The sequence below is a fragment of the Bufo gargarizans genome, chromosome 4 (genome assembly GCF_014858855.1).
Source record: "Bufo gargarizans isolate SCDJY-AF-19 chromosome 4, ASM1485885v1, whole genome shotgun sequence".
Lineage (NCBI taxonomy): Eukaryota > Metazoa > Chordata > Amphibia > Anura > Bufonidae > Bufo > Bufo gargarizans.
In genome coordinates this window covers 348,167,905-348,188,239 of record NC_058083.1, presented here as the reverse complement: position 1 = coordinate 348,188,239, position 20,335 = coordinate 348,167,905, and the positions used below count along the sequence as shown (strand labels likewise).

Sequence of the window (20,335 nt, the reverse complement as noted above, 5' to 3'; positions counted from 1 at the left end):
GTAGACATTCCCCATATAAAAGAAGTCTGGCAAGCTGTGAACAGCACCTGTTCATTCGAACAAACTTCACACATATCACTATAGATGGGACGAGTGGTTGAAAAGTACCTACTATTGCTCTCAGTCTTGAGGGCTGTTCCTGCACTGTTTTGATGTGTTATTTGTTTTTACACTTTTGTTAGTCTTTTCTGTGTTACTACTCAACTCATATATCATTATTTTATTTTATTTTTTCCTCTATATAAGTTCATTATATGACTGTAAACAAGTCTGAACGCCTATATTTGTTATCTTCTCTGTATCACGGAAAAGCATGTTTTGTTTTATTTGCTTTTAAAAAATTTCAATAAAAAGATTTTTACAAGAAAAATAAATAAAGCCAGCAAAAGAAGCAATATGGACGATCACAATACATTAGAAAGTGCCTTGTTTTAACTATGTCTACATGATAAATGCCATTCCTGAAGTGAGACAACCTCTTTAATATTTTTTGTTATCTTTAGCTTCTCAGTTACATTCAAGAGAAACAGATCTAACCAGTGAAAAATGTCATTCAAGTGAGACAGAGGTTTTTGTGGCAAAGAGAAATGAAGTATTAAAAACATTGCTGGAGGTGAAGGCTTTGGAGGAAGATATGGGTAAGAACCTAACCCATGCAGTAAATGTTGAAGCTGTGGAACAGTACATTAAAGATATGCAGGTAATTTAATCCTTTCTGGGCAAAAAAGTATTTTAAGGGTGATTTTTTTTCATTTCACACTTTGAACACGTTTTCTTTGCACACAAATGGCACATTATTGGTAACAAACATAACCAGTATGTTTTGTTTATATTTTATACAGTATATGGCAAATAGAAAGAATGGCAAAATTTTTCCTTTTGTTATTTGATACATGTTTAACCAGACAAGATTTTATGACAAAATAACTCTTGGACTCTCTGGGCCATATTTATCATTAGCTCAAGTCAGAATAATGGAGTGAAAAAGTCGCAAATTTTTGCGCAATCGCTAAAACTGCGCAAAAATGTGTGACTTTTTTCTGCTCTGCACTATGCTCACCAGTTTTCTGACAGTTGGCATGTTTTCTTATGTAATTAAATCTCTAGACAGATTTACTATTGTGACTATTTAAAGAGTCGCAAAAAAATGCGCAATTTCACTCCAGTGAGGACTGTGCTTACTTATGAGACTTTTTAATGGAACATGCAACTTTTTCGTAAAGACGTGGGACTTTTGTAAAGCTGCTTACTGACGGATAAACTGCTACCGTCAAACCACATTTATTACAGTCTTAAAGGGCCGATCATAAATCTGACTTGGCTAAAACTGACTTTAGCCATATGTGAAAGTGGAGTGAGCTGTCAGAGTAATAATAAATCTGGCCCTGTGTGTTTAGCAATACCAAAAATATTGTATTTGTGTATTTTTTTTTTTTGCAATCTTTAACATAGCTATTATGCTAGAAAACTAATGTCTCAATTCTTTTGGCAGTAAGCATCCTGCATGCAGGTCCAATGGCTAAATATTACAAATTTTTTATGCTGGGTTTAGCATGTTTTGTGACTGAGAGTTGATCATAAAAAAAACAACTGTACTGCAACATTGTGTATTTAATGACAGCATGGGGGGATTTACCATGAGTGGAGCTTTTGAAGTCCGTTTTGCAGGAGTCTGGCAGGAAAATATTGACATGAACAACAGTTATATGGGGGCACACGCAGGTCTGGCCCCAGTGGCGTAGCTAGAAATGACTGGGCCCCACACCAAATCCATTAGTCCTCCTCCTGGATGGGCCCCTTGTGGGTCAGGGTCCCAAAGCAGCCGCTTCCCCTGCTTCCCCTATAGTTACGCCCCTGTCTGGCCCCATAGAAGTGAAAGGGGCTTCAGTGAAAAACGCATTGCATCTGAATGCAGTCCGGGTGCAATGTGTTTTTCACTGATGGTTGCTAGGAGATGTTTGTAAACCTTCAGTTTGTTTTCACTCGAGTGAAAAATGCATCAAAACTGAATGGACTCGCTATGAAAAATCTGAACGCGAATACAGACAAAACTGACTGAACTTGCTTGCAAAATGGTGCGAGTTTCACTGAACACTTCCTGACCCAATCCGTATCGTTCATGTGAAAGAAGCCTAATTGTGCAGGACATCGGATGATCATGAATTTAAGTGACACCAGTGTATTGACAGGCTAGAACCTTGCAGCATATATTGGCAAGTCTATATACAGGGCATAAAGAGAGTAATAACTAATAGAACTGACTATACTGCACCATTACTGTTGATAGCTACCCATTGAGGAAGCTGATACTTACAGTCAAGACACAGAGCAATATTGGGAGTAACAGATATCAGACAACCTCAGTATGTCCTGCCGTAATGTGACTTTGATTATGATGTCACCTTTGGATGTAAAAGTAAATAGTGTTTATAACAAAAATTGTAAAAAAAAAAATAAAATAAAAAATATTTTTCTATGAAAATGGATTCATTTTCGAATAATGTAATGAAAAAATAAAAAATATATATGTCATACCAGCACCATATTTGTAACTGCGTCAAGAACAATGTAAAAAAAATGCAAAAAACTGACAGAAAAACTTTATACATAGAATAAATACTTATAAAAAAACTCCTAAATAATTAATTTGTGCCACACAAATGAAAATGCAAGAATACATATTTATTAAATCATCCAAAAAGGACATCATATACATAATCATAAGCAATAATGATAAAACCTTGCGAAAAGTGCTATAAAATGGAAGAAAGCCCTCCTCACAAAAACTGGAGTCAATAGGGTAAATATGCTGCCCCCAATAGTGTTTACATCATGGTATTTATATACTGCATATTAGTGGTGTGGAATATTTACTGTCTTCCCTACTGCACCCAGCAGCCAGCTTAATATACTGTTTAATTGGTGGATCGGGGTGTTTCTTTCTATGTATGACTCATTCAGCCTGTTGGTCTATACTGTATTTGTAACCCCTCTGTTATTTACAGCCACCATTGGGGGCAGCATATTTACCCTATTGACTCCAGTTTTTGTGAGGAGGGCTTTCTTCCATTTCATAGCACTTTGGAAAAAGTTGTTTTTATTCATAGAAAATGCCCACAAAAGTTTGACAAGGTATGGGGTGAGTGGTGTGCATCTCCATTGACATTGCATAATGCTTGCATGTACTCTGTGTCCGATGTATGATAATATGAAGACCTTGAGTCCTGAACTCCTCATCGCCTATACTGTTTTCTGATGCTGACTGAGATGAGAGCTCTTTCCAGACCAATTGTAAGTCTATCCTACAGTATTGTATTATTGCTGTATCCCATGTGTGGGATTTACCCCTGACTCATTCTGATGTAACATGCCTTTCTTGTTAAACTTCAATAAAACGAGTAAAAAAAAAAGGCTAGTAACCTTAGACATGGGCTTGAATCAAGCGTTAGCACAGATAAATCACCCAGCCATCATAATTAAAGATAGTAAACAAAAAGCTTTTTGGAGGCTGCAAAGAATAAAGGTAACAAAGCATCAATGACCCCTGCATATGTCCCTGGGCAACACCAAAACAGTACCTTTACAACAATAGTGGAACACAGATAAACAGACTCGGACCCCATAAAGTAGCATGGTCATTAAAAGAATATAAAAAACTGAAAGGGCAAAGGGCAACCAGGTATCAATAACCCTGCACATATCAGCTAGTCAGGGACAAGGACACAACAAACCCTATATATATAAATGGGCCAACACATACCCCAACTAAATTAGTAGACCCCGGATGGGCCCTAAATATAAAGAATATTTATATATATTAAGAAAAGGAGAGCCAGATGTGTACATTTTACGGCCTCTAATCTTTTCGGTAAAGCCGAATACATATGCACGTATACAATCAGAAAAACAGTGGGACACTGGAGGGCCTGGTCTACTGAGACACAAAACAACTAAAATTAAGCTGTTTGTTTAAGCCACTAGGATACATTGTTTTTAGGTAGTATATCTATTTGGCCTCGCATTGTAAAGTTTTTCTGATCCCTGTTTCCTCTTCTTCCTGTTGGTTTAATGAGGTCAATGTCCATAAATTCCAGGTAATCAAGATTACCATTGTGTTTATTTATAATATGCCAGGATACTGATGTGTCCCTGTTGTTGATGACATCCCCAACATGTTCCCAATTCTGTGCCTCAACTCTCTAACGGTCTTTCCAATGTATTCTTTCCTGCATTTACATGTTCATTTATAAATGACCCCCTTGGATTTGCAGTTAATCATATTCTTTATATAGGTTGTATAGATTTTATTGGTGCCATTACTTGTAAAGGTCTTTCCACAGCGTACAAATTTACAGGAAACGCATCCACCACATCTATAACAACCAGGAACAGGTTTGTTGAGCCAAGTCCTAGCAGAAGAGGGGGGCACAAAATGGCTCTTGACCACCTTATCATGAATGATCCTTCCCCTCTCATAGGTAATGCTGGGAAAATTCCTCACCACAGTGCTAATATCTGGACCCATATGCAAGATATGCCAATATTTGAAAATTATCTTTTTTGCACTAGGGGTGCCTCATCAAAGGTACTAATGAGGCGTACCTCCCTTTTGTTTCCTTGCATGACCAATTCATCTTGTGCCCTCTCTTTTTTTTTGTACTCAGAAGGGAAGTACGGTCTTGTGAACATGCCGATTGAAAGGCTGGCTTAATAAACGTGCATGGGGTAACCCGTTTCACACAACCTATCTTTCAGATCTGTAGCTTGTTTAATGTATTCAGAGCGTTTTGAGCAATTTCTTCTCAAGTGCAGATATTGCCCACGTGGGATACCCTTCCTAAGTGGGTAGGGATGGCTACTCTTCCACCTAAGAATAAAATTTGTGGAAGTGGGTTTTCTGAAGATGGTTGTTTCCAGTGATCCATTCAAATTTTTTACTCTACAGATGTCTAAAAAAGGTAACCTGGTTAAATGGCAATCTGACATAAGGCAAAGGCCCATCCTATTGTTGTTCAGACTATTGGCCCAAGAAGTAAAGGCCTCCTTGATTCCCCTCTATATTACAAAGACGTTGTTAATAAATCTCATCCACATCTGTATGTTCTCACTCTCTGGAAGGGTGTCCGCTTCAAACACTATCGTGCTCTCCCACCAGCCTAGGAGAAAATTTGCATATGATGGGGCACAAGAACTCCCCATCGCAGTGCCCCTGAGCTGGTAATAAAAGTTCTTGGTTAATGAGAACTCCAAAAGCTGAAGGACAAATTGGTTATGTGCTTGGTGTTGGCGACCACGGGTAGACAAAAAATGGGCAACAGCCAACAGGCCAGAGTCATGGGGGAGAGATGAGTACAGAGCTTCAATGTCTGTGCTCCCTAAAATACAGCCTTCGTCAAGACGGATCCCCTCCAGCTTCTTAAGGAGGTCTCTTGTATCCCTCACTTGAGAAGGGAGAACTGAAACAAATGGTGCCAGAATCCTATCAATATATAGCTTGATATTTTGGCTTAAACTACCCACCCCTGACACATAGAAACATAGAATGTGTCGGCAGATAACAACCGTTTGGCCCATTTAGTCTGCCCAATATACTGAATACTATGAATAGTCCTTGGCCCTATCTTATATGAAGGAAGGCCTTATGCCTATCCCATGCATGCTTAAACTCCTTTACTGTATTTGCAGCTACCACTTCTGCAGGAAGGCTATTGCATGCATCCACTACTCTCTCAGTAAAGTAATACTTCCTGATATTACCTTTAAACCTTTGCCCCTCTAATTTAAAACTATGTCCTCTTGTAGCAGTTTTTCTTTTAAATATTCTCTTCTCTTTTGCCTTGTTGATTCCCTTTATGTATTTAAAAGTTTCTATCATATTCCCTATGTCACGTCTTTCTTCCAAGCTATACATGTTAAGGTTAATCTTTCCTGGTAAGTTTTATCCTTCAATCCATGTACTGGTTTAGTAGCTCTTCTCTGAACTCTCTCCAAAGTATCAATATCCTTCTGGAGATATGGTCTTCAGTACTGTGCACAATACTCCAAATTAGGTCTCACTAGTGCTCTGTAGAGCGGCATGAGCACCTCCTTCTTTCTACTGGTAATGCCTCTCCCTATACACCCAAGCATTCTGCTAGCATTTCCTGCTGCTCTATGACATGCCTACCTTTAAGTCTTCTGAAATAATGAACCCTAAATCCCTTTCCTCAGATACTGAGGTTAGGACTGTATCATGGATTTTATATTCTGCTTTTGGGTTTTTACGCCCCAGGTGCATTATCTTGCACTTATCAACATAAAATTTTAGTTGCCAGATTTTTGACCATTCCTCTTTCCTAAATCCTTTTCCATTTGGTGTATCCCTCCAGGAACATCAACCCCGTTACAAAGTTTGTGTCATCAGCAAAAAGACACACCTTACCATAGAGGCCTTCTGAGATTTCGCTGATAAAGATATTAAACAATATGGGTCCCAGAACAGATCCCTGAGGTACCCCATTGGTAACAAGACCATGGTCTGAATATACTCCATTGACTACAACCCTCTGTTGTCTGTTCCCCAGCCACTGCCTAATCCATTCAACAATATGGGAGTCCAAGCACAAAGACTGCAATTTATTGATAAGCCTTCTATGTGGGACAGTTTCAAAAGCATTACTAAAGTCTAGATAAGCGATGTCTACTGCACCTCCGCCATCTATTATTTTAGTCACCCAATCAATCAAAATCAATCAGATTAGTTTGACATGATCTCCCTGAAGTAAACCCATGCTGTTTTTCGTCTTTCAATCCATGGGATTTTAGATGTTCCACAATCCTCTCCTTAAGTATGGTTTCCATTAATTTCCCCACTATTGATGTCAGGCTTACTGGCCTATAGTTGCCCGATTCCTCCCTACTACCTTTCTTGTGAGTTAAATGGGCACAACATTTGCCAATTTCCAATCTTCTGGGACGACTCCTGTTACCAGCGATTGGTTAAATAAATATGTTAATGGTTTTGCTAGTTCACCGCTAAGATCTTTTAATAGATTTGGGTGTATGCCATCAGTCCCCTGTGACTTATTTGTATTAATTTTAGAAAGCTGACTTAGAACCTCTTCCTCTGTAAAGACACATGCATCAAAAGATTTATTAGTCTTCCTTCCTAACTGAAGTCCTTTTCCTTCATTTTCTTTTGTAAACACTGAACAGAAGTATTCACTGAGGCAGTCTTCTAGTTCTTTATCTTCTTCCATATACCTTCCTTCCTTTTGTTTTTAAATTGTTAATTCCTTGTTTTAGTCTCCTTTTTTCATTCATAAAGAATGTCTTATCGCCTTTTTTCATTGACTGAGTTAATTTCTCTTCTGCCTGTGCTTTAGAAGCTCTTATAACTTTTGGCCTCTCTCTGCCTAATCTTATAAATTTGCCTGTCATCCTCATTTTTTTATTTTTTATAATTACTAAAATCTTTTTATTTTTTAATGATTTTGGCCACTTCTGCTGAGTACCAAGTAGTCCCATTTCTCCTGGACTCCATTGAATCTGTTCCAGTCTGACAGGGACTCGTAGACCACTAATCTAATTTTAGAAATGTCAGTTTTTCTAAAATCTAAAACTTTAGTTTTTGTGTGATGTGAGTCAGTCACTGTAGTTATAGTAAACCATATTGACTGGTGATCACTAGATCTCAAGCTTTCCCCTACAGTAATATCAGATACCAAATTCCCATTTGTAAATATTAAATCTAAAATGGCCTCCTTCTGGATTGGCTCTTCCACTACTTGCTGTAGAGATAATCCCAGTTGGGAATTTAGAATATCTGTACTCCTGGCAGAACTATCTATTTTAGTTTTCCAGTTTACATCAGGAAGATTGAAGTCTCCCATAATGATAACTTCCCCTTTCAATGTCATTTTAGCTATTTCCTCAACTAGTAGATCATCTAATTCTTTGACTTGGCTAGGTGGTCTATACAGACGTGGACAAAATTGTTGGTACCCTTTGGTCAATGAAAGAAAAAGTCACAATGGTCACAGAAATAACTTTAATCTGACAAAAGTAATAATAAATTAAAATTCTATAAATGTTAACCAATGAAAGTCAGACATTGTTTTTCAACCATGCTTCAACAGAATTATGTAAAAAAATAAACTCATGAAACAGGCATGGACAAAAATGATGGTACCCCTAACTTAATATTTTGTTGCGCAACCTTTTGAGGCAATCACTGCAATCAAACGCTTCCTGTAACTGTCAATGAGACATCTGCACCTCTCAGCAGGTATTTTGGCCCACTCCTCATGAGCAAACTGCTCCAGTTGTGTCCGGTTTGAAGGGTGCCTTTTCCAGACTGCATGTTTCAGCTCCTTCCAAAGATGCTCAATAGGATTGAGGTCAGGGCTCATAGAAGGCCACTTTAGAATAGTCCAATTTTTTCCTCTTAGCCATTCTTGGGTGTTTTTAGCGGTGTGTTTTGGGTCATTGTCCTGTTGCAAGACCCATGACCTGCGACTGAGACCAAGCTTTCTGACACTGGCTAGTACATTTCTCTCTAGAATTCCTTGATAGTCTTGAGATTTCATTGTACCCTGCACAGATTCAAGACACCCTGTGCCAGACGCAGCAAAGCAGCCCCAGAACATAACAGAGCCTCCTCCATGTTTCACAGTAGGGACAGTGTTCTTTTCTTGATATGCTTCATTTTTTCGTCTGTGAACATACAGCTGATGTGCCTTGGCAAAAACTTCGATTTTTGTCTCATCTGTCCACAGGACATTCTCCCAGAAGCTTTGTGGCTTGTCAACATGTAGTTTGGCATATTCCAGTCTTGCTTTTTTATGATTCGTTTTCAACAATGGTGTCCTCCTTGGTCGTCTCCCATGTAGTCCACTTTGGCTCAAACAACGACGGATGGTGCGATCTGACACTGATGTTCCTTGAGCATGAAGTTCACCTTGAATCTCTTTAGAAGTCTTTCTAGGCTCTTTTGTTACCATTCGGATTATCCGTCTCTTAGATTTGTCATCAATTTTCCTCCTGCGGCCACGTCCAGGGAGGTTGGCTACAGTCCCATGGATCTTAAACTTATGAATAATATGTGCAACTGTACTCACAGGAACATCTAGTTGCTTGGAGATGGTCTTATAGCCTTTACCTTTAACATGCTTGTCTATAATTTTCTTTCTGATCTCTTGAGACAGCTCTTTCCTTTGCTTCCTCTGGTCCATGTCGAGTGTGGTACACACCATATCACCAAACAACACAGTGATTACCTGGAGCCATATATATAGGCCCAATGGCTGATTACAAGGTTGTAGACACCTGTGATGCTAATTAGTGGACACACCTTGAATTAACATGTCCCTTTGGTCACATTATGTTCTGTGTTTTCTAGGGGTACCATCATTTTTGTCCATGCCTGTTTCATGAGTTTATTTTTTTACATAATTCTGTTGAAGCATGGTTGAAAAACAATGTCTGACTTTCATTGGTTAACATTTATAGAATTTTAATTTATTATTACTTTTGTCAGATTAAAGTTATTTCTGTGACCATTGTGACTTTTTCTTTCATTGACCAAAGGGTACCAACAATTTTGTCCACGTCTGTATATCACACCTACCCGAGTTTCCTTATGATTATCAAGCTGCAAGGCAACCCAAACTGAATCTAAATTGGTCTTGCTAACTTGTATAAAATTAGATTTTATGCTATCTTTCACATACGGGGCCACCCCTCCCCCTTTCTTGCCTTCTCTGTCTTTCCTATATAGAGAGAACCCTGGTATTGTTATATCCTAGTCATTACTCCCATTGAACCATGTCTCAGTAAAAGTCACTAAATCTATATTCTCAGATGCCATTATAGACTCAAGTTCATTAATCTTATTACCTAAACTGCGAGCATTTGTAGACAAGACTCTGAGCTTTTCATTTCTTAACCTATGTGCTACTGGCATCGTCTGGCATTGTTCCGGGGTGCAGTCGGACTGCTGGATTATCACTCTTTTGCCCCCCTTTCCTAGATTAAATGCTCTTTAGCAAATACTACTGTTACGACCAGAGGATGTGGATCCTCTGTGTCAGCTGATAGCGGACTGGGAATTAGTCCAATATTGCTGACTTTCAGAGACAGGACCCTGGTGTCTGCACCTGTTACCTTGAATGCAGCTACCTGCAGTAGTGTGAACAGAGTCCAACAAAGGCAGAATAAAGGAACATATGGTCTTTACTGGCAGACAGCATTCAAAAGTCACTTGACAGATACAGGCAACACAAAGTTCAGAGCAATATAGCATGCAGATATAAGCAGTCTCATAGGCAGCGCAGGGTCTGGATCCAGGCAGACTTACAGGAGGAGATGGGAAGATGCGTAGTATGGCAGTGCAGATATAAGCGGTCTCATTGTCAGGCAGTGCAGAGGTCTATAATCCAGGTGATCCAATAAACAGACAGCAGGCAGATGCGTAGTCAAATGAAGCGGAGGTCAGAATCCAGGAAATCCAATAAACAGACACAGTGGAATGCTTCAGCGGGAGTCAAGCGGTACAACAACCACGCTTGGGCACTTCATGATGAGTGAAGCTGCCTTAAATACAAAATAGTCCAGCCTCCGGGTGGGGATGGTAATCAGGAACCAGCAGCCTACTCCTATAAGAAAGGGAGAGGTGCGCGCGCGCGCGTGCTATAGCTCATCAGATGACACCTGGCAAAGAGGACGGATGCAGCGGTATGCTGGCGGGCACCTGCGTCTCCTAAAAGGTAAGCCAGTACTGGGACCCATAGTGCTGCAATGTGTAGACAGCGATCTGCCACCCTGCCGTGAAATGAAAGTCCTTTCTCAAGAATACTCACTTCTGAGGAGGTCAATACGTACTGCAATAGATTAATTATTTTGGGACCTGAGCAAAGGCTGGACTGGGGGCGGGGTACGACTGCTGTTGGAGTCGATTTCTCAGGGGATATGAGGGTACTTTCTGTAAAAAATAAAAAACATTACAAAATTACCCCTATTTTGTGTGTAACCTCTATAATTTCTTCTGCCTCTGCCCCTTCATATAGCTTCATATATTAGATAATATTCATAGAAACATGGCAGTTCTCAATTGCCGTAAAGTGAATGATGCCTACTTTCTGCAACCTTATTATAAGTGCATCTTTTTTGCATTCTCTTAAAAAGAAGAATAACAAAACAAGGATCTCATGTTAAATTAAAATGTGCCGTGGCTGTCATCAGTATGCATACAATATGTATAAGTGTGTAAAAATTCTGCTTCCATGCAGTCAGAATGAATGATGTATCACTGCGGGCAAAGATATGGCTGCTAATTTAAACACTGCCAGACAGTTACTGTGTGACATTTACCACCCACCCCCACGGAAACATGTCCTCAAACATTAACGTAAATAATTTGTCTAGTGAGAAAATTAGATTCCATAATGAAAGATAAAGTTAGGGTAAATACATTTGTCTTATGAAACTTGCCCCAATGTTATTGACGCCAAGTGATGTTTCCTCTCTATTTTCTAGTGATGTGGGAGTATTTTAATATACTGTACATCCTTATATATGGGGCTGATACCCATAGATACACTGTATTTGTCCTATCCAAACTTTGCAGATTTGCTGAAGATGCGACTTCTTATTATACCGTACATTACCGATGGACATTGCCGCTTTTCATACCGGGAGTGTCTTATGAAATATCGGCAACTCCCAATATTGCAGTGTACTTACTGTAAGTATGGGTACCTATGCTACAGATGCGGTTGGCACTGTCCATCATCTTTCGATACTGATAGTTCATAAAACTAGCTGTGATAGCACAGTGTTGTTAGTTCCATTAAATAGAATTAAACAGTCAGGTCCATAAATATTGGGACATCGACACGATTCTACGATTTTTGGCTCTATACAACCACCACAATGGGTTTGAAATGAAACAAACAAGATGTGCTTTAACTGCAGCTTTAATTTGAGGGTATTTGCATCCAAATCGGGTACAGTGTAGGAATTACAACAATTTGCATATGTGCCCCCCCCCCCCCCCACACTTGTTAAGAGACCAAAAGTAATGGGACATATAATAATAATCATAAATCAAACTTTCACTTTTTAATACTTGGTTGCAAATCCTTTGCATTCAATTACAGCCTGAAGTCTGGAAAGCATAGACATCACCAGACGCTGAGTTTCATCCCTGGTGATGCTCTGCCAGGCCTCTACTGCAACTCTTCAGTTCCTGCTTGTTCTTGGGGCATTTTCCCTTCAGTTTTGTCTACAGCAAGTGAAATGAATGCTCGATTGGATTCGGTCAGGTGATTGACTTGGCCATTGCATAACATTCCACTTCTTTCCCTTAAAAAACTCTTTGGTTGCTTTTGCAGTATTGCCCATCTGCACTGTGAAGCGCCGTCCAATGAGTTCTGAAGAATTTGGCTGAATATGAGCAGATAATATTGCCAGAAACACTTCAGAATTCACCCTGCTGCTTTTGTCAGCAGTCACATCATCAATAAGTACAAGAGAACCAGTTCCAGTGGCATCCATACATGCCCATGCCATGACACTACCACCACCATGCTTCACTGATGAGGTGGTATGCTTAGGATCATGAGCAGTTACTTTCCTTCTCCATACTCTTCTCTTCCCATCACTCTGGTACAAGTTGATCTTGGTCTCATCTGTCCATAGGATGTTGTTCCAGAACTGTGAAGGCTTTTTTAGATGTCGTTTGGCAAACTCTAATCTGGCCTTCTGTTTTTGAGGCTCACCAATGGTTTACATCTTGTGGTGAACCCTCTGTATTCACTCTGGTGAAGTCTTCTCTTGATTGTTGACTTTGACACACATACACCTACCTCCTGGAGAGTGTTCTTGATCTGGCCAACTGTTGTGAATGGTGTTTTCTTCACCAGGGAAATAATTATTCGGCCATCCACCACAGTTGTTTTCCGTGATCTTCCGGGTCTTTTGGTGTTGCTGAGCTCACCGGTGCGTTCCTTCTTTTTAAGAATGTTCCAAACAGTTGTTTTAGCCACGCCTAATGTTTTTGCTATATCTCTGATGTTGTTTTTTTTTTGTGGTTTTTTTTTAGCCTAATGATGGCTTGCTTCACTGATAGTGACAGCTCTTTGGATCTCATCTTGAGAGTTGACAGCAACAGATTCCAAAATGCAAATAGCACACTTGAAATGAACTCTGGACTTTTTATGAGGGAATAACACACACCTGGCCACGGAACAGCTGAGAAGCCAATTGTCCCATTGATTTTGGTTTCTTAACAAGTAGAATGCACATATGAAAACTGTTGTAACTCCTACACCATTCACCAGATTCACCTGATTTGGATGGAAATACCCTCAAATTAAAGCTGGCAGTCTGCAGTTAAAGCACATCTAGTTAGTTTTATTTCAAATCCATTGTGGTGGTATATAGAGCCAAAAATCTTAGAATTGTGTTGATGTCCCAATATTTATGGGCCTGACTGTATGTGTTACTTATTCTATTACATACTTTATCCCCCTGTAAGCAGGCTTCTCAATTTACCCTACTGTAATGCCACTATAGAAGGTATACGTTACATAGAAGACTTTCTGTAAATATAACATGTTCAATGTGGCCAAGATGTAGCTTGTCAATGCCTACGATCCCCTGATGTCCTGCACATTTGGTGTAAACTTATGGTACTGTTCTATTTACATGGGCTCCATAGCAAAAGAGGCAGCTGCTTAAATCCAACAGACAAATAAGATTGATTCAAGCAGTGAGTCTGCTGCTCCCTGACAACAAGGACAGATCTGTTTTCAACCAATAGGCTTGTGACAAGAGGAGCACATGCATCGGTTTTTCTTAGATTTTGAATGTACAACTTTTTTTTTTATAATGGTGGGACAATCACTCCTGTTTTGTTTGTAAATGAAATTCAGGATTATAGTAAGTGTGAGTTTCCTTGTTACATTAGATTTTAGTATAACACTATATGTATTTTTGCATACTATACCTTGCAAGATACATTATTCGCTGCACTGTGTTGCAGGCAGAGTTTATGAGCTTGTCAGTGCAACAGTTTGAACCTTCGCTGTTTCCCTGTAAGCTACCATTTGCGCTATAAAAATAGAGTTTGTAAAAATATAATATTGCCATTGTAATTTTCTTAGTTTATCCCAGGTTTATCTTAAAGAGGTCTCTTACTTTAGCAAATTACATTTATCATGTAGCCAAAGTTAATACAAGGCACTTACCAATGTATTGTCCGTATTGTCTCCATTTCTGGATTTATTTACAAGGTGGACAGGAGCTCCTGTGATTTATTTTTACATCATATTATTCATTGCTTGTATGTAGGGGTTAGGACCACCCTGCAATCCAGCAGCAGTGGCTGTGCTTACTCGCTATAGGAAAAGCTAGGTCTCTCTGGTGGCCAGGAATGTGGGAGCATGCATTGACATGAATGCACAGCAGCTCCTGTCCACCTTGTATCTGCTTTGCAGCAAAAACTGTAACCCCTGGAAATGGGCAGTGAATAATGTGATGGGAAAATGAATCAAACCAGCAAAGGAGGCATTATTGGCAATTACAATACATTAGTAAGTACCTTGTATTAACTTTACATGATAAATGCCATGTGCTGAAGTGAGACAACCCTTTTAATAACCAAGACCCTTGATACTATTTAACATTAACATACTGCTCTCTGTGAACCTCGGGGTGTGTTTCAAAATGTGAATTCAAAAGATTTGAGAATAATTAAGCTTATGCAGGCCAAGTGAATAAATATATTTACTAAGTGTGATTAAATATAAGACAAATACAGACAAATTACATACATAATAGTAAAAAGTAAGTAATCATCACTTTATGGGGTAGGTCTCCAGTCACCATTTTGTAACACATGGACGACTCCCCTGGGTGTACAAGAGATGGGGCAAATCAATACATCCTACCTAGAATGAAGTCTTCAATGAAGTGCAAACTAATATATGTGTGTAACAGAGTTTATACCTTTTAGCCCCTCATGCAGTGTGTAGCACACATGTCTCTGAGATAACCACTTCTCAGGAATGTGGCCTCAGCACAATGGGGGATGGGTATCATCTAACTATCCCTAACTCACTACATTACATGGGAGACTTTATTACACAGAATATTAAAGATAATATAAAAGAGACAATTTAAGGGGACAGAACCAATCGGTACTTCAAAATACCCTTACAACACAGGGTGAATTTAAAAAGTTAAATTTTTCTGGTATTTAGGTTTATCCTTATGCATTGTCTTCATAGTACAGTTACATGAAAAATGATCAGGAAAAATGATGTGCAAAAAAAATAAAAATCTGTGTTTTGTGTCGTTTTTACATATTAATTGTTTCTTAAAAAGAGGTGGTTACCTCAGCTGGTGTGTCTGTTTTAATAACTATTTGCATGCCTCAAGCATTGACAATTCTGGTACAATTTTAAACTCTATGTTGTGCCATTATTTCTGATGAGTAAGAAGCCATTGAATGAATTGCTAATTGGGTGTAACCAGTTGAGAGTATGTCCCGGCACAGTCTGACGCTGCCCGTTTAGTGCTGCCAGTATCAGACTGTACAGCAGTACACCCCCAACTGGTAACACCCAATGGGAATTCATTTTTAAATATGGAGAAGGAATAATAGAGGAACAGCATGACATAAGTCATAAGATAAGTTGCTCCAGAAATGTAATTAATTTGGAATACAATTATTTGCTAAAGGACATGTCAGAAAACATGACAGGTCCTTATTAAGCATTATGGTTATAAATCAGTTATGTAATTATTGCTCTTATATTATCGCATTATCACAACCTTTTTTGGCACTGTGCATAATTTATAATGTCATTTCAGACAGAAACCTTGAAACTTCAGTCATCAAATGATTTTCTTCATCGAGCAAATAAGGTATGTCTGTTTCCCATAAAGTAAGACTGAAAGTAATTTGACATTTCAAGGGGATTCCTTAATTGTTTGAAACACTGTATGTTGGACAGTGTGTTGCTATAGAGAGGTTTTTTTATTTTTTGCAGTCCAATATCCAAATTACCATTATCATGCGCTTGGTGACCAGCAGATGATTCGCAAAAACTAGCCCATAGAATGAAGAATATCCAGCATATGATTTATTTTGAGATTTTTTTTTTGTTTAGATTGAACTCCTATTCTGGGAATTGAGCATACTCTGTCCAGTAAAAGAAACATATACCAATCCATAAACCTACCTCCATTAATACAGACACATATTTATTATTCTCAGCAAGGCGGCCTGAAACACTGCTGATCCGCTACAGCTGCCTTTATTTTTTGACATTCACATCCAGTTCTGTACAAACATTGGCCTATTTTGAAAAACACAAAAAGGCAAGCCTATTCCTATAGTTGGGACTTTGAGACTATAACCTCTCACATAAAGTACCAGTTTTTTGTGTAAAATTCATATTAAGTTAAATCACATCACATTGACATTAACACGAAATGCCATGGAACATATATACTATAGGTGATACAATTGTTTTGGCCTCACTACACTTTCCCCTGATTCTGTGTTGTGTGTCCTGCAGGTAAACCAACTGTTAGGGAAGTGGATGTGCATATGCTGAACTAATCTGGCACTGGGTCAGAACAGGGAATAAACAGAACATATGTCAGGCAGAGGGTAAAATTTGGAAACAGGCAGAGTTCAGTACACTGGCATGTAAACGTGAGAAAAACGCTTCTTGGCAGTGAACTAAGTAACTAGAACCTATTGCTCAGGCACCTTCCAGCAGACAGATGACGACTAGGGGGTGCACTGGCCGTTTAAAAGTCTGATTGAGCATGACTATGTGCTCTACAAGCAGCAGGAGGAGAGGCAGCAGAACACTGTCAAGAGGAGATAGGCTCCACTGCTCCGACAGCCTTACCTGTCAGATGGAAGCAAGCAGGGACCTGGTGGGTGCTTCGACATACGTGCCCACCAGTTATTCTGAGACAGCAGTGGGCAGTAGTTTTGTCTTTCCTCTGCCTAAATGTAAACATGGTTGAACAGATAATCCTGAGTATCTCTCTGAAACTTATTCAATTTCCCCTGTGGTATCACAGAGATGGATTGTACATGAACCCGGCATGACATTTCAGGTTAAAGAAGATCTCTGGAAATAATGACATTTTGTTAAGTGCCAGCAGCCTTCATCTCTGAACACAAGGTTCGTACTTACCTGCTCCCCACTGCTCCACCCCTCTGAGCTGGCCATGTTATGTTGCCTTGACTTTTTAAATCAGTCACCTCATAGGCATGGTCACATGCTCCGCTGTAGCCAGTAATTGTGGAGGACTGGAGACACAGGAATAGGTAAGTATGAATATTCTCTTTACAGAGGCAGGCTATTGCTGGAGAACCCCTTTAACCTATTCCTGACACAGTTGTTTAGCATTTTCGTTTTGCATTCCCTGCCTTCCTAGAGCCGTAACTTTTTTTGTTGTTTTTGTATGTTATTTCTTATTTCTACTTTCTAATGCCATCGTTTTAGATTGCATACAATGTAGTGGGAAGCTGGAAAAAAATCCAGATGGTGTATAAATGGAAATAAAATGCATAGCTTGACATCAGAGTCACCAAGAAGGACCAGAGAGGTGGACAGTAGGTAAGTATGAATCTTCTGCTCAGAGAGGCAGGCTGCTGATACTTGACACAAAATGTCATTATTCCCGGAGAACGCCTTGAAGATCCCTTCTTCAGGCATGTGCTATGCACATTTACACCACCATTTATAAGTCACTAATCTAACCCTAATAATAAAAACATTAAAAGTTCATAATGTACAATATAAAACATGCGCTTAAGGCATCATGCACACAACTGTAGGCGGCCTGTTCCCATATTGTGGCCCTCAAAAAGCATGTCCACAATATACGTGCACCGTATCACGGATGCGGACCTGTTTACTTGAATGGGTCCGCAATCCAGGAGATGTGGTGCAAAACGGAGATGCCGTACATAGTGCTTCCATGGTATATAGTGCTTCCGTGGGTTTTCTATCCGTGATTCTGCACCGCCAACTTTTGCAGTGCGTATCGTGGACCCCATTCAAGTGAATGGGTCCACTCCACAGATGGCGGGCACATGGTCGGTGTCCGTACATATGGGCATGGCTGGCACATGGTCGTGTGCATGAGGCCTAAAGGAACAATAAACATTCAATGTTATTTTTTATATATTGAGTGTTGATATTTCATCTATCTAATTTATGTTTATAGCTCAGGCTTTCTGAACAAATGCTGCAGAGTAAAAATCCTTTAAAAAATAAGTGTTAATAGTTTATTTTTTTATCAATTTTACAAAATGCTAAGTGAATGGAAAGGTTTACCTTCCAAACAGTATCAATTGTTCTATGTACATTTGTGCGTTTTTTTAAGGAACTCAGCAGGGAGGGTGTTTTGGGCATCTTGGAGAACTAATCTTCTGTGGATATAGGCTTGTTCCCAGACAGACTTGATGTTAATATTAGTACTGTGTGAGGGCCATATCATGACTGTTGTGGTTCCCGTGGCCGGTGCTGCCTCTGTGCCTCTGGGGGAACCAGCTGTGCAGCTCACTCTGACTTTAGAGCCCTTGGTCAAAGATGAGTTTAATTGGGGATATTGAACGTCTGGACGTTCAACTGGCTCCTCCGCCCTATGTATAGGGATTCCAGCGTGAAGGTGTCAGTCTGCACAGTATTTCAGGCCGGCAAATGCATGCTCAGATGCTGGTGAATTTCTTATCCTCTAGCTCCCGCTGCTCCAACTACTATGATTGTTTGTTTGATGTTCCCTGTTTATGTGTTGTCCTTGCACTCGTACTGCCTACAGTGACCGTGCAAGTAGGTAGGGATAGTGGGTCCTGGAAGTTTTAGGTTTGCGCTATCCCTGTTTGTGTGTGACGGTAGTCGTCTTATCCTAACAATCACTCCCAAAACTACTTGTTCTTCTTTATACCGAAGATATTTTTTAAGGACATTGACTGTATGTTTGGGGTCATTGTCCTGCTGCAGAAAAATTTTGAGCCAATCGGAAACCTTTGTAATGGTATTGCATGATTAGTAAGTATCTGCCCATATTTCTCAGCTTTGAGGACACCATTAATACTGACCAAATCTCCGACTCCATCTGCTGAAAACTTAGTACAGCAGATTAAACACTCATACTTGGTGAAAGGGAAAATTATAAAGAAAGGAAAAGATATATTAGTAAAAGTATCTCCTTTAATAATATACTAAGCGATACGGCAAAAAAGAAAAACTGAGTGATATATCCACCTGGCGAGTAGCAGGAGGAGGACAAGAGAACGCTGAGCGCCACCTGCATATGCTCCTGAGAGAGATAACAAGACAAAGGCAGCGGTAAGTGCACAGCCCCATATACCTCTACCACAGGAGCCAGTTACTGGAATAAAGAGCTCAGTTTCACTGCAATTGCTGTAAATTAACTATCTGATATCAATAGCATTTAACCTGCTTACAGTATTTTAAGAAGATCAGTTACAGGAAATTATCAACTACGGGATACTTTGATTAATAATGTTTACAGGATACTAATTATCAAAGACTTTGATTATTGAATATATTCAAATTGATTATTTATTTGTTATTGTTTGGTAACTACATATTTATCATGATTTATAGCCAGATTATATGAATTACATTTATATGCCACGATTGATATTTTGGGGACACTACATTACTAGTATTATTATGTGCAATAATGATTCATGTTATTTTTAATCTTTGTTTTATTTTATAAATTTGTATATTTTATTTAATGTACGTGATTAGTTTTGGGTTGTTATAATAAATTGTTTGTCCTTCATATACAGTACAGACCAAAAGTTTGGACACACCTTCTCATTTAAAGAGTTTTCTTTATTTGCATGACTATGAAAAATGTAGATTCACACTGAAGGCATCAAAACTATGAATTAACACATGTAAAATTATATACATAACAAAAAAGTGTGAAACAACTGAAAATATGTCATATTCTAGGTTCCTCAAAGTAGCCACCTTTTGCTTTGATTACTGCTTTGCACACTCTTGGCATTCTCTTGATGAGCTTCAAGAGGTAGTCACCTGAAATGGTTTTCACTTCACAGGTGTGCCCTGTCAGGTTTAATAAGTGGGATTTCTTGCCTTATAAATGGGGTTGGGACCATCAGTTGCGTTGTGGAGAAGTCAGGTGGATACACAGCCGATAGTCCACCTGAATAGACTGTTAGAATTTGTATTATGGCAAGAAAAAAGCAGCTAAGTAAAGAAAAACGAGTGGCCATCATTACTTTAAGAAATGAAGGTCAGTCAGTCCGAAAAATTGGGAA

At 39.2% G+C, this 20,335-nt stretch overlaps 1 protein-coding gene across 1 annotated transcript in view; it reads left to right on the top strand.

Annotated features, from left to right (window-relative positions):
• The window catches only part of C4H6orf118 (chromosome 4 C6orf118 homolog), a 157,955-nt gene that overhangs the window by 113,101 nt on the left and 24,519 nt on the right, over window positions 1-20,335 (top strand). Inside the window, exons 7-8 of the mRNA XM_044292222.1 lie at window positions 504-700; window positions 15,856-15,909. Coding sequence (XP_044148157.1) covers window positions 504-700; window positions 15,856-15,909 — 251 coding nt within the window. The remainder of the gene's footprint in view (window positions 1-503; window positions 701-15,855; window positions 15,910-20,335) is intronic.